The sequence below is a fragment of the Pelmatolapia mariae genome, linkage group LG14 (genome assembly GCF_036321145.2).
Source record: "Pelmatolapia mariae isolate MD_Pm_ZW linkage group LG14, Pm_UMD_F_2, whole genome shotgun sequence".
NCBI classification, from domain to species: domain Eukaryota; kingdom Metazoa; phylum Chordata; class Actinopteri; order Cichliformes; family Cichlidae; genus Pelmatolapia; species Pelmatolapia mariae.
In genome coordinates, this window is record NC_086239.1 from 23,173,883 (window position 1) to 23,189,948 (window position 16,066).

The 16,066-nt window shown below is 38.8% G+C and overlaps 1 protein-coding gene across 1 annotated transcript; it reads left to right on the plus strand.

The window, feature by feature from the left end:
• The first annotated feature begins 2,448 nt into the window (after positions 1-2,448).
• On the plus strand, positions 2,449-15,242 carry LOC134640578 (uncharacterized). The gene is made up of 9 exons (XM_063492488.1): positions 2,449-2,647; positions 5,976-6,110; positions 6,690-6,752; positions 7,294-7,307; positions 11,042-11,268; positions 13,385-13,544; positions 14,529-14,691; positions 14,821-14,874; positions 14,974-15,242. The coding sequence occupies exons 1-9, from the start codon at positions 2,449-2,451 to the stop codon at positions 15,240-15,242; spliced, it is 1,284 nt and encodes a 427-aa protein (XP_063348558.1).
• Positions 15,243-16,066: the final 824 nt, after the last annotated feature.

Below are 16,066 nucleotides of genomic sequence, written 5' to 3' on the forward strand. Positions count from 1 at the left end.
GAAATGCTTGGAGCAGACTAACATGTGAGCTGGAGTGTTCTGGGACATTATATTTGGTCTTTGAATGGCTGCAATCCAGGCCATCGGTCGGCTCTTTTTTACTTCGGAAACATGGCTCGAACAATTTCTCTTCAACGACGTAATCCGATAACAACCGATCTCTTTACCCGTCGGCTTCCCGTGGCTGTCATGCGACCGGCTATTGCAGTTAATAATACAACAGCTTCTTGCCATTTTTTGTTTCTTTTTATCGCTGTGTAACTGATTTCAATTGAAAGCCTGCTTGCGCTAGTACTTCTTGCCACGGATACCCACAATCCTTTGCGGTTTTACCCCTCAATGACGTCACATTTTCAATCTCTATTATTATTATTAGTAGTAGTATCTTTAATATGTATAACATGCAATAATCCTCTACTGCATGACTTTTTAATTTTGGGGGAAAAATATATTTCTACCTATTTTGGGGGAGCTTTAGGGTCCCTAATAATATATCAATCATAAAATTTGACCCCCCCCCCAAACAGATATTGGTTTGTTGCTTCAAGGCAACACTGTGCGACAAGGGTAGTAAAATGGCAAGTTATTCTATAATAAGTTGTATTAGTACAACAAGGATGAACAAATAAATACACAACAAATAAACAATGTAAACATTTCACAGAACCATGAAACACCAAAATATCCAACATTTGACCCTAACCCCATGCGCGCGCGCACATACACACACACGTTGTGTTTCCATCACTTTTGGGGACATTACATTAACTTACATTCATTTCCTGGAGACTTATCCTGACTCTACCCATCACAAGTCCCTGCCTGAACCTTACCCTAGCCCTGACTCAAGCCTTCACCCTAAAATTGAATGATTTACCTTGCAATTTGTCCCCGTAAAGTAGGCGAGACCTCACAATGTGAGTGTGTAAACAAATTTGTGTCCCTACAACAATAAGTAATACACACACGCACACAGCAAAATTGGTATGGCCCAGATCAGGCCCACACAATGTGCTTACACATGGCCCACATACCGCAAAGAATGACGGCCCTTTGGTGGCCCAGACCTGGTTTGCCAGAGGTGGCCCACACATGGGCCAGCACAAGGCCAGTTTCAGACACACTGGTGGTCCTGTGCTGGCCCATGTGTGGATTACCTCTGGCAAACCTGATCTGGGCCACCAAAGGGCCGTCATTCACTGCGGTATGTGGGCCATCTGTAGGTGGTGTGCAGCCAGGGGCCAGTTGTAGACACACTGCTGGCCCTGTGCTGGCCCAGAACTGTTTCAGTTCTGGCCCCAGATGTCAGCCTAATGTGTACCTTAATCAAGCCATGTAATAACAACATGTGCCAGAACATGCAAAACAGTGCAAAAGTAACATGCCAGAACTCTGTTCAGACAGTGAACAGACTGATTCTTATATAATGCTTTTCTACTCTCCCAGATTACTCAAAGTGCTCTATACAACATGCCACATTCACCCACTTTCGCCAAACTGAGTGCTTCCTAACTACATTCATACACATTCACACTCTTGACATGCAGACTGGAGGAGCCAGGGATCAAACCACTAACCTTCCGATCAGTTTGTAACCTGCTCTACCACCTGAGATATGGCATGCCATCGCATAAACAGTGGGGTCATTGGAAGACCTGGCACACATCTGGTGCTGTCTTCCGGATAGGCCATGAGAGGGTGAAGACGCGTGTGCCAGCAGCTCCTGCACCTGATTTGATGAAATTGCGATAATCATCAAAGTAATACATTTTTCTCTTACAAAGTAATACAGGGGTTGTGAAGAGTTCATTCTTCTCCAAATGCCACCAAAAAAACCAAATCCGAAGCAAGCGGCGACCGACACGACCGACTTTGGCGAGGCCTCGGCTGAAAATGACGGCGTTAAAACCGGCACGCCAGCCATTTCCGCATTTGAGGAGTATACACAAGGTAACAAACAAGTGCTGTCAGCGATTGCTTCTTTGGACACCAAGATAACTCAAATGACAGCAGACATTTGTGATACCCTGCGCGGGGAAATTGCAACGCTGAGGGCTGAAAATGAGGAGGCTATCTCAGCTTTGAGAACCGTAATGGAAAACCACAATGTCCAGCTGAAAGATTTATCAGAATAGGCGACAAATACTTCAAACTCCGTGGTGAAATTAGAAGAAAAAGTCAAACAATTTTCTAACAAAGTGGAACAATTGTCTGAAAAATGCATTGACCTGGAAGGGCGTTCAAAGAGGAACAATATAATGATAGCCGGGGTACCTGAAGGCAGAGAAAATGGACTGCGTGTTAGAGATTTTGTGGCAAAGCTGTTACGAGATCTATTGGACCTGGATGAAACTCCGCTGTTGGACCGAGCGCACAGAGCCCTGCGAGCGACCCCAGAAGATGAAGCCCCGCCACGACACTTGATCGCGAGGATATTACTACCACACCATGGAAGAAATACTACAAAAAGTTTCTACCAGAAAGAATCTGAAGCTTGGAGATATTCGTGTTCAGATTTTCCGCGATCTACCTCAGGCAGTGGTAAAACGACGTGCTGCGTTTACTCCAGTAAGAAACCTGCTTCGAGACCAACCCGGAGTCAAATATGGACTTCTATACCCTGCTAAACTCAGGGTGACATACAACGGTACGGAGCTGGTGTTTACTGATCCTAACAAAGCACGCCGCTACGCACAAGAAAAATTTGGATCTTAAAAAGGACGGCATATGGTAGATAAACCAGAGCTCAGCCTCTGGCCCAGTGACACGTATTTACTTTGATGTAAAGAGACTGTAACTTGTTATGGAGCTACGTTGGATAGAGGAAGTTTTGAGATAAAGTATTTTGGTAAGCTTAATTTTTGTTACAGCATCCCTTTAGATTTTTTGTTTTTGTTTTTATTTTCATTTGGGAATGCACGGATGGGGATGCATCGCTTACGTATTTGTAAGCGATGCATCTCGATTAGGAGGCAAGATAAAGATCACTATTTTACATGTTTATAGTGAAATAAATGTATTTTAAAAAATACTTGTATGTGCATGAATATGTTAAGAAGCATATTTGATTGTTTGTTCTACTTTGTTAAATTTATTTATACAGTAAAACTGTTAATTTTCATTCGTTGCCTCAAGGCAACACTGCGCAGTTAGCCCAATTTTTTTCAGGCAATATAATGCATTTGCATATGTGTGTAGAGATGTGTTTGTGTGCATTTATATGATCATAGTCAATGTTTTTTACTTTACAATCTACTCATAATTACAGGACATGGAAGTAAATACCTTTTATGGAAGGAAACCAAGGGAATGTGCACTTTCTGTCCTCAGAAAGTGAAGACAGTGAGCTTTCAGGGAGTGACATTGAAGTAGAGGAGTGGATCCCTGAATGAGGTTTGCGGGACACTTAGGAGCTCAGGGGTCAGTTGGTAAAGTAACTGTGTCTGTGTGTGTGTTAGTGCCCACATAGCAAGCAGGTCTGGCCAGGATCTGGTATCAAATTGGCACTGCTGGCTGACTTCTGGCATGATAAGACGTATGTCATCCAGATAAGGGCCAGGCCTGGCATAGATGGCACTGTCTATGTGATGGCATGCCATATCTGGCTTGATTGTGGCTTGGTTTATGTGGCCCAGGCCTACAGAAAACAGGTCTGGCCCAGATCTGGCATCAAGCTGGCACTTCTGACTGACTGGTGTTTTGGCAGAGTGTATGTCGTTTCAAATATCTTTTATTAGGAGCAAGTATCATGGTTGTTACAAATTGATAGAACTTATGCCCCCTTTTTCTCTAAGCTAACAAGACAGACAAATAAACAACAACAAAAGGAAGAGAAAAAAAACCCCCACCCACTATGGGCCCCAATCCCCCGACTGCCAGAAAAAAAAGTTTATATTTTCCCAAGGTATGTAAGTAAAGGGTGCCAGATTAATTCAAAGTCTTTTACATTATCATTCATAGTGTATCTTATTTTTTCAAGTTGAAGAGTATTTGTAAGTTCTGTAAGCCACATCTTTAATACAGGAGCCTCTTTGCCTTTCCAAAGCTGCAGGATCAGTTTCTTTGCAATAATCAATGCATATGACATAAACCTTTTTTGAGAGTGTTGTAAATTTTGTGTTTCTTTGGAGATCCCAAAGATAATTACTATCGGATTTGGCTCAATCTTACTCTTAAAAATATTAGACAAGTAGGTAAAAATGTCACACCAAAAACCCTGAAGCCTTGGACAAAGTGCAAAACTATGTAACAGATTTCCATAATGTATCATACATTTTTCACAGAGGGGGGAGCAGTCTGGGTACATTTTGTGAAGTCTTTCCCTTGAGTAGTATAACCTGTGTACAATTTTGTACTGAATTAAACAGTGACGGGAATTAATAAAAGGCGTGTTTATGTTGCGTAAGACCTCCTGCCAAAAATCTTCTGATAGGGGGATCCCAAATTCCTTTTCCCACTCCTCTTTAATTGAGAAAGTTGAAGGTATACTCATCTCCTGTATTGAGTTATAGAATAATGAAATTCTCTGTTCAAACCCCCGTCTATCACTAAGGCATCTATCCAAAGAGTCAGGTGGCATGTTTTCAAACTGCGACAGATATGTATGGATATAGTTTCGTAGTTGAAGATATCTAAAAAAAATGGCTATGCGGTAATCCAAATCTATCTTTTAATTGTTGAAATGACATGAAGGTATCGTTTGAGTATAAGTCTTTTAGTTTACAAATTCCCAATTCCTGCCACACGTTGAAAGCTCCGTCTGCACATGATGGAAGGAAAGAGGGGTTAGTTTGTTTGTTTTCAATTTGTCCAATATATCTTGCCTGCATTCTCTTCTTCACCTCCTTTATCCAATTTCTATCGTTTTGGATGTAAACTAGTTTTCCTTCACCACCTCTACTCTTATGTTATGATGTTATGTATGTGGAATAGAAATGAGTGACAGGGATAATATCCTGGGTTTTGTTATCTGTGCTTTTTAGAAAAGACTGCAATGGAACACAGTATGACATCCAAGAGGCTGCTTGCTGTGAAAACAAACTTCATCCAGGTTCAAATCTGTATTGTTGTGGAAAGGAGCCTTACAATCCTGGTACAGCCACTTGTTGTAAAGTTCAACATGGAAAGATCCTCACAGGTAATGAATTTGTGAATTAACTAACTAAAAACCAATGTTAATTTGAATGTTGACTTTGTAAATGTGAAAGAAACAGAGTGCCTGAATGTAAAGAAGCAGCTTCAGTGTTTTACTGTTTTGTTGTCTTCATTTACACGTCGGGAATCAGAACAGTCTCTTTAAACTCCTGTTTTGATAGCTGCAGTTTGCAGAGAAGTTGAATTGCACTGCTTGAGAATATAAAGGTTCATATTAATACTTTACAAATTAAAGTTGCAGATGATTGTATAAACTTCCTACTTTGGTTTGAAAAGCTACATTATTTTTTACACCCTTACCCAATCAGCAATGACTTTGATTTAACTTGAAGCATTTATATTGTGCTTTATAAGACTAGAAATATCCAAATATAGAAGATTACAACCACATCTAAATTTAAAGAGTCTGCCAAAAAGATATTCATCATTGGTCGATCCATCTGCTCGCACTTAGTGTTAGATGTTTCAATTTATTCACTGGGTTAGGGTTAGGCAGAAGAAGTTTGTTTTGGTTTTTTTGTTAAGTCAATCTTGCATTCTTCCATTTCGTTCTTATAATGGTTGCAGCACATGAAGAAATACAACAAAAGATTAAAGATTTATTGGTTTTCCCCCTAAATCACCACAGTTTTCATCCAGCCCATAATTTATTCCAAACAAGAGATTTTCTGCTCAAATATAAGAAAAACTACCGGGATACTTTTAGACTCAACTGTTTGCTTCTTTAAACTTCTGAACCTCCTTGCAGTGATTTCATTACCATAAACCACTCGCCATATCAAATTTTCTGTTGTTTACACTAAGCTATCTTGTTTTTACAGCCAGTATTACTCAGGGTCTGAGTGAAAAGGTGTCCAAGTGCTGTGACCTGAAGGCCTACAACCCAGTCAATGAAATATGTTGTCAATCAACCATCATATCAAAACCTGGACCAATGGCTGAATGTTGTGGTGAAGGTGAGCAGACACACAGTTGGAAAAGAAGACTAAATTACATCTTCATTACAAATCATTACTGTCAGTGAAATATTATTAATTAAACGCAGAAACATTATTGGTTTTTCAGTAGAACAATTTTACAATTCTGTGAAATGTACTCCATTCAAACATTTTGAGGATATTGGAGCAGCTTTTCAGTTGAGTTATATTTGAAGTAAAATTTTTAAAAATGACAAAGATCTTTTCCACAGATGTTTTTGATAAGGACAAGCAGTTGTGTTGTGGTCCAGCTGATAATAAGACAATTCTGGTGAGGAATTCCCGTCACCATGAGTGTTGTGGTCACAGCCAGTATGACACTGAGACTCAATGCTGCTGTTCAAATGAGGAGAAGTTGGAGCTACAACCAAAGAATTCACCCTGCTGTGTCAAGAATTTCACTCCAGGTCAGCTCAGTACATAACAGCATGACATACTGTTACATTTGCTAAAAAAACAAAACAAACAAACAAAAAAAACCCTTTGGATGGTTAAAGGAAGCTTATGCTAACTACTGTAAGTGAAGCCTGTATGTTGACTTTGTCTTTCCGTCTACAGGCCTTTCAAGTGGAAATACCACCTTCAACAAACCTTCACCAAAGCATGGATATTGTGGTGAAGGTGAGTAGAGCTGATAAGACCTTATAATCCTGAATAAAAAAGCGGTCTTTAATGGATATCATTTATGAAAAACATGTAAACCCAGCATTTAGTTTAAAGAGTTGATCATTTAATGAGATTAAAGCATTTAATCTAAAAAACAATGATCCTTTCCACAGAGATTTACGATATGGAAAATAAGTTGTGTTGTGGTCCAAATAACGATAAAAAGATCCTGACAAGGAAGTCCAGAGATCATGTGTGCTGTCATCATGGCCAGTTCAACGTCAAAACTGAGTGCTGCTGTTATAAGAATCATAGTGCTGAAGTACAGTTGAAGAATTTGGCTTGCTGTGAGTCAACTATATTTGAATGTCAGAACTTGTCAATTATTTTTAACAAAATAAAAGCCTAAATACTTATCATATTACACTGTGATTCTCAAATTAAGTACAGTACTTTTAATATTACGTTCAGTTTTGTTGGTGTTTGTTTGTTTATTTTTTTGTGGTTTGTTTATTTGTTTTGGTTAATGAAAACTCTTTGTGCTTTATATCCACAGGTATGAAACAGCAGGTGAGTGTTGTGTTTCTTGGGAAGTCCAGGGGACCTCGGGAAGTAACAATAAAAATGTCAAGTTTGAAAAAAGGCACAAGGAGGCAAATCAGGAATAAAATTATAAAAATTTTTTTATCAATTATTAAACAAAAAATGTGTCTGCGTGTGTGGGGGGGGGGGTACAATTAGTGTCAGGGTTACAATTAGGTCATGGTTAGGTTTAGACTAAGGGTTATGATTAGGCATTTATTTTTGATGATTAGGGTAAGCGGCAAGGGAAAGCATTATGTCAATGAGATACCCCACAAAGATATGAAAACAAGTGTGTGTGTGTGTGTGTGTGTGTGTGTGTGTGTGTGTGTGTGTGTGTGTGTGTGTGTGTGTGTGTGTTTTAAATCTTTTATTTTATTTTTCAGATATTCAAGCTCCAACCCAAATGGTAAGTTAATGGAAACGTTTTGCTATCATTTCACGCCTCGACCAGCACGGTTTTTTATTATCCATCTAATCATCAATGCCATTCATTCATACTTTGCAGTAAAAATTACTATAGTTCCACTCTATATACCATCAGTGCACTTTACATAGTTAAGGACCTTATATAGTGAGAAACTCAGCAATCCCTTTTTGAGCAATTGTTAGTGTGAAGGAAACACTCCACTGGAAGATGTACAATCATGCAGGTGATGGTTGATTAACTTACAGACACAACACTTTCACAAAGTACGACTATTTTACAAAGTAGCAAAGGATTGTTTTGACTATTCACTTAATTTTCTTTATATTGTTTGGTGTCTGCTGAATGTATGTCATGGCTGCTATGGCCAAAAATTTATGTTCAGGTTTTTTGGAGATAAGAAAGTTAAGGGGTTTTCTGTTTTCTACATTGTTTCGCTTTGTTTTTGCTCACTGATTACTTTCACTTATACATGATAGTTTTAGTGTCTAAACTTAACCATTTGGTTAGGTTTGGGAATGCATTTTTTCTTTGTTTGTTTCGGTCAGAATGTATGTCTTTACAATAATCTGAAAGATTAAAAATGATGTTTAGGACACTTACGAGATCCTTTCCATGTATCCTTCGCATATGTGAAGAATAAACATGCTGCATCATGGCACAGATGCCTAATGACATTAAGTGTGTATCTATGAGAGGCCAATCGCTTTGACAAAAACTCTCAATGGAAATCTTATTTTAGCTTGGTCAAATAATCCAACAGTTCAAATAACACATTGGTTTATAACTGCCATTCTGCCTTATCTGACACATGGCTGCATTTTGCACACCAGTGGAATTGTGTGCAATTATACATGACAACTGACTCCCAGAAAAATATAACTATAGCATGATTGGAGGTCAAGGATTAGAAACCAACCAAACTTCCAGAAAATCATTAAACCCATTACTGCACTGATATTTGCATAAAATTTAAATATAAGTTGTACGGCCTACATTATAAAACAAATTGTTTCCATACTTCTTTTTTTTTTTAAATTTAATGTGATATGGACTATTTTGTGCTGATTGTTGCCTGTTTTTACACGCATCCACAGCACTGAACCAAACACACATCTCTGTGGGTCGTCGTGTTACAATCCAAAGCAAAATCGCTGCTGTGAGAGTAACCACAAGCCTCACTCACTCGACAGCTCAGGTGTCACTATCTATTTGTTTGTTTGCCTTAGTTTTGTAGTTGTTTTGGTTGTTACTATTGTATTACATCACTCTGTGGTGTATGTAGTATGTAGCTATGTAGTAGAGTAAGTTGAACAAGGTAACCTCACCCCAACAAGGCAGTTAGAGCTGAGTGAGCAATTGTTTCTTTGTCATGTTTGTCTTATGTGTATCATTGTAAAAACAAAGAATTACTTGAACGCGTCATTTGATTCTGTGGTATTTATAATTTTGGAAAATACCTCTAGGGGTAAACAGTTAAAACAAAAGAAAGAAGATCGTTTTAAAGAACCTTTAGTGGATTTAGTGGAATGTAGTATTGAGAATGCAAACCGACATGATACCCAAAGAAGCAGTAGCAGCATAACATAAAAAGAAGGATTTTACCTTCCTACCTGTGTTTGACATATTCATCCACCCCCCTTCTACAACCTGCTGAGCCATGCTCTAGGATTTCTAGTCTTTTTTTTCTCCAAGTTGAGAAACTATGTCATCACAAAAATATGATTGTCTCATGATCATTCTTGTAGGAACTTGCATTGATAGTCATGAAACATTAATATGTTATTGTAGCAACAACAGAAACAAGAAATTGCTCATATAATTATCAGTTATTATACACATTCTTCAGCTTATCTCAGCTCTTGACAGGTCACGGGTCTAATGGTAAATTAAGAGATGATGAAATTATGATTATGAGAGAAATAAGAGGGGGGAAATCAGATAGAAGAAGTCTGGGTGTCTGTCTGAACTCGTTCATTTTTAGTGGAAATCAAAAAGTGTAACAATGTTTTTGCATCATTTGAAATTCAGGACAGTTCAAAGGATGTGAAAACACATAAGCTCTGACTTCAAAGTAGTGAATTTTATTTCAGAAAATTTGAGTCTGCAGTTAAAACTTGCTTGCTATATCTCCTTTCTCCTCTTTCTACTCTCTAAACCCCCATGTTTAGGTCAAAGGAAGGCCACAGCCACCGTCTATAACCCACATACTCAGGTCTGCTGTGATGGACGTGTATCTCCGTGGAAGCCTTGGCTCGATCAAGTAATGTACTAATTGCTCCCCACCCCCTACTGGGAAAAATGATCAAACCACCATTTCCAGTGACAGTTGAAAGTCTAAAGCACTGTTTTACCGAAGCAGAAAAATGTTTTAAAGCATACAAAGTGGAAAACAATGCACATCCTTTTATTATTAAATTCAATCATATAGCATTACAATGTAGAAAGTTGGCAAGAGTGCTACTCTTTGACAACAGAAGTCAGAGGTCCAGGCCACTGCTTTCACACAGTGCCAGAGGCTGGATTCTATCTCTGTTTTCTATGTGTAAAATTCCCTTAACACTGTCTGTGTCACAAGCGATGGCGGGGACTCAAGCGCAGAGCAGAGTTCAGTTCCAAAAACAGAGTTTTATTTACACAATCACCAGTTGCAGAATATTTACAGTGGGGGAAATGCGGGGTTCCTAGGGTCCAGGGGGAAAATCCGGGAAGGGGAAGCTCTCTCACAGTGGGTAGGTTATGGGTCCGGGAAAACTATTCACAAGAGAGATTGGTTAAGCAAAATCACAGATTTAGACACAAAACTTCACTGAGGCTAGAGTCTCATTAACGTGTCTTGCACAATCATCCAGTGATGAGACTGTCTGCGTCCCGGTGTTAAATGGCAAACACATTATGGCAGCCTGATGGGCAATAGGTGTGTGGACCAAGGGCGGGAGCCCGCAGTGAGCTCCGCCCATGCAGCAGGGAGCGAACAGAGAGTAAACAAAAACACATGTAGCCTTTTGGGCCGGCCGGGCAGACACGGGGACCATGATAGTCCGTATTCATTATTGCCAATGCAAAAGGATCAAAAGTCTGGTATGGCTAAAAGACTGTAGAAACATAATGCATAGATGTTACATGTATGTAATGCAGAATTTTCTCAAGTGTTTTATGTTCTTAATTTTGCATTTTTCATGTGTTTTTTTTCCCCCTAACTCATGCATTTCTCTGTTTGGCTTTGAATGTGTAAACTACACAATCTGGTTGTGTCTGCTTGCACAATTTACTGTATTATGTCTGATTCTTCAAGTGCTGTGGAGAGACGCCGTATGGCTCGGCACAACGTGGAGTTCTCTGTTGTAATAAGACCTTGTACGAGGACAGAGATGATGGAGAGGAATGTTCAGAGATGGGTATTCCTTACAACCCGGCTAAAGGGACTATATGTTGCTCTCAGTTTCACGGCAGCCCAGGACAACACTGCTGTGGGACAGAAATTTACTGGCCTCGTACTGAGATCTGCTGCAATGGACACAGGTGATTGTGTGCATGGGTTTTGTTTACCTGCTTTACATTGCTGGTAAAATCCACTGAAAATGGATTTCTTCTTTTGTTTTATCTGATTAGTATCTAATGGCTCCCGTTTTGAATTTAGTCAGTCAGTGCAGCTGGGAGCATGGAAACTAGTTTAATCTATTGTCTTCTGAGTGAGGGTTAAGGATAACCTAGAGAGAAGTAGAATGAAACATTTTTCATAGCTGATGATTTCATATGGTTTCTAAGACACACACAGTTGCGTACCAAACCTTGCCCTGCCTTCGTTTGGTTCCCAGAACTCTTAAAATACATTTCTTTCAGCCTGTGTGGTGTCTCATTGGGTTTCGTGTCTTGTTTCTGTGAGGTCATGACTCATCTTAGAGCTAAAGTATTTAGCTATTGCATCATTAAGTATTTTGCGATTTGATTTGTGTTTAATATATGAATTATTGCCCAACTCACCAGGTATTTATACTCAGGATTCACTTTTATGGTTATGTCTGTAGGAGTTGTGCAACACACCCAATAAAAAAAGATTCTAGGTCTGACCAACCGTCTCAGCCGTGGGCAAAAAGATGAGTCAATAAAATTCTAAAAGATAATTTATTGACAAATAATCAAGAGATAAAATATAAAATAGTCCAGTGTCCCATTTATGAATCAAATAAAACACAGAGTCCCAAGGCCAGAGCCAGCTATGCCACACTGCCAGTTGCACTCCACGTGTTGCCTTCAACAGGGTTAGCAGTTGTCCTCTGAGACCCACCACCCTACAAGCATATAGCCAGTGGTCACTCCAGCCTCTGCAACTCTGCTGCCTTTAGGCTGTGGCATATAATAGGCCCTGGCCTGCACAGAGAGACAAAATGGCACCTTCACTATAGAATTTATAGCGCAAAACCCATCCATCCCAAACATACCAGATTTCATCACATTACATACCTGCACAGAGAGACAAAATGACACAGCAGTGTTTGTAGTGTGGGCTATAAGTAGACCAGTGTATCAGTGCAATCAAGTACACCTGCCTCTAATTAGTCCAACCCCATTCCAGCCATTGGCTCACCAAAAATGTGACACACACACAACCACTCCCAACCCAGTGCAACTTCACACAATAATATGGAGCTGAATTAACACAGGCACATTAGTCTACCATGTTACAGTTGAACTGGTTGACTTTTTGGCTGCTCTTGAGTCTGTTTCCAGTTGCAGTAGCTGTCAAAGTGCATTTGGTATAAATGCATTCTATGTAGACAATGACTGAGCGCTTAAAGTGCAGCTCTGATGTTCTGCTTTCAGTGCACAGCTTGTGTAAAGACTGTGAAATGAAGAAGGTATCTTCCAGAATGACATCCAACACTATACATAAAGACTCTGTCACAGGATAGCCCATGCCTCTGGAGGACTAAGACTGCGTATGGCCTACAAAACGCTAAGATGGCAATTTCTATTGTTTTATATCTAGCCGAAAGAATAGTTGTCTCAGTGAATGTGACACTAATGCTGCTGTGAACCACTTCTTTATTAGTATGTTTGAAGTGTTAAGTAGGTTAGATAAAATACATATTTCTGGTAATGTTTGCATTTCCCAAGTCATCATCTTCATACTATAAAATAATTGTGCAAGGGGCCTATGCATTCAAAACCATTTATTGCAAAGTTAAATTGTCAGTACTGATAATTCAACTTATCTGGGATGTTTGAGGTTTACTCTGTTCCGTAATGCAATCACTTTGGAGATCCAGACTGCCAAACAGGCAATGGTAAGTTCCAAGTCCCTTTATAGTAGGGAGGATTGGGATCTTAACAGGTAAAAACAGAGTGAATGTTGTCAGTCAAAGATGGATGGATGGATGGAGTCAAATTTGTGAGATAATTAATTAATGCTTGCAAGGTTTGTTCTGGGGGAGGGGCTTAAGCTTTATAATCCTGGGTTATTGCTCCCGAAGGGGAGTTTAAGGTGGCACTGTAAGAGTAAAGCCTGCCTCAAAGTGTGTTTCCTCCATTGCATCTGTTGTGTCCTTACAGACTCATCTAACGCAGCCTCTTACAAACATAATTATTTATTTTTGTCAATATTTTAAATTTATGTGTCTCTCTGTTTTCCAACCAGACATCTGAAATCAGAAAACATTCACTGCTGTGGGGTCAAAGCCTACAACATTAAAGACCCACAGATGAAGTGCTGTGCAGGAACACTGTACAATCTGACATCATTAGACAAGCATGGAGGGAATGCGCAGTGCTGCGGATCCATTCTGCAAAAGCCAGAGGTAGAATTAGTAATGATGATGAAAATCTGTTGTTTGTTCATCTTATTCGTGTATTCCACTGTATTATGTCATTAGATTTAACACAGCTACTCCTGCCTTGATGCAAAGAGAGAGTAGGTATGTTGGCCACCCTGTCCCATAACTTTTCACACTCTGTGTTTTGTTTACAGTGGCCTATTATTGTTAAAGCGCCTCTTTCTGACTGGTGTCTTCTGCCTCTTGGTGTCATTTCAAAATGATGGAAAAACCACGATTTGACTAATATGAAAATGGAAAAAAGAAATAACTGTTAAAAAGTTACATTTCTTGAGCTTTTTAACTATCTCAGAGTCCTGTCTGTAATTTTGAAGCAACATGAATAACACCGGTAAAGGAGAGAAACTGATATGGGCCTGAGGGGTAAACAGGAAACTGCAACTCTCTCTCTAACTGCATAACTGAACTACAAATCCAAAATATATTTAACTTAAGCACAGTCAGCATAAAGTGAATGAAAACAGCATGCTGTAACAAGTGACTCATCACTGGAGCTACTTGGCCAACTATTAAAAACTTTTCATAAACATTTAGAGGCTTTTTTAAAGCAGAATAATCATCTTCTGTGTACATTTTATGATTCTTTCTGCAAAAGCTAGACTCACAACAATTCAGTAGAGATTATTAGCAAAAGAAGCTATTCTAATCTGAACCAGCAATAATTATCAGGGTTGATGAACCATTCTAATCACGTCCTTTCAAATGCTTCATCTCTCTATCTTGAAACTGTTTGCTGGAGGTGTTTACTGTATATCTGACAGTTAGACTGACTTAAGTCAAAGTAATCTTTTCTATTAATCTTCAAAAATTTACCTGATATCAGCTCTGTATCAACATTACTTGCTGAAGTTGGCTTTATGGCTTGCCTGAACTAACACAGTGTTCAATGAGTCCAATCAATCATGCTTTTATTTAACATAAAATGCTGTATATCTTTTCAAAAACCAGGACATTTGCTGCTCAAGTGAGGACAAAGAGATGCTCTACTCTGCCAAGACAGGGTTCAGATGCTGTGGTCACCTTTACTATAACACCACCCTGTGGTCATGCTGTGCTGGGGGGCTGAGAAGAATCCATGAAACAGGACAGGATCAGAGAAAGATGATTAATGGTCTGTTGTGTCTGATGAGATGTTCTCTCACAAAGTTTATCTTCAGTGTATGTCATATTATCTCAATGCCACAGCCCAGATTCTGTATTTAACCAATAATACAGCTATAATGTTCTTTTTTTTTTTTAGGATCCAGACTTCTATCTGTGAATAATCTGAATAAAATCGATCTTTGCAAAGAAAGTAAGATATCATCTGTTATTTAGATTTTTTTTTTTTTTAATATCAGAACAAATGCTGTTTACAAGTATATGTAAAGTACTTGTATGTCTCATTGTTTAGTGCACATTGGGACTGTGGAAAGTGTGTCGCTGAAGAGTATTGTGTTCAGGAGTGTGCTGAAGGTCCATGGGATGGAGGCCAAAGTGAAAGCTCTGCCTTTCCCTTACATCCTGGAAAGAGATGATCGCTGCAGCTCCCCTAAACTGATTGCTGGGAAGACGTACTACTTTAACAAAGTTAATGTTTTCATTGATTTCAATCATGACTCTGTTTTTCAGTCACTCCATTTCATTATTTCCAAATGTTCATCTCAGATCACCACTGGCTGATGTATACATGGTCAGTGTGGATCTGTTACTCCCTTCTTTGAACAAGTTCTTTTTTTTCACATATTTACTCACAGCGTTGGCTTTAACACTCAAAAAAGTAATTAATTACAAATTATATTACACTGGTTAACATTATTTTACAAAGTAATTTATTACAATATTTATTACAGAGTACTTGTTACATCTGATGCACCCATCACAGTGTGAATGTTAGCTTGAACTTAAACACAGAAAGAAGTCGTTGTATAAATGTGTGAATGAGGGACATTGTATAAAGCGCTTTGAGTGCTCAGGTAGGGTAGAAAAGTTTTATATAGAAGAACCTGTCCATTTATCAGTAGTATACAATAATTCACATGATATGTTGTTTATACATTACTCTGCCTATGTCCAGCCAAACCATGTTGCTCTGTTGTTTAACACATCCTAAGATGTCTTCACAGACAGAATTGATGTACTTTAAGTAAAGAAAACAAAAAACAATGTAGCTATTGTGTTCAGTTTTACGGGGATTCACATTGTAGTGATTCACACAACTTGACAATAATCAATACTGTAACACAGCAAGCTGGTGCACAATGTTGTTGCTCAAATCTAAATTTAACAAAATCTAAATGTAACTTTGATTCTTGCACTGAACTAAAATATAAGTGACAACTGTTTGCACACGTCCTTGAACCATACAATTGAATACTTGTGGTAAAGTCCATGATTTACTGGGATTGTTAATTCTAATGAATGATAAACACTTAGTGCCAATATCATGAATACAAACATGTTAGAAGGACCCACTAAAAATTCCATGAATTTCTGTTTCTTTGAAT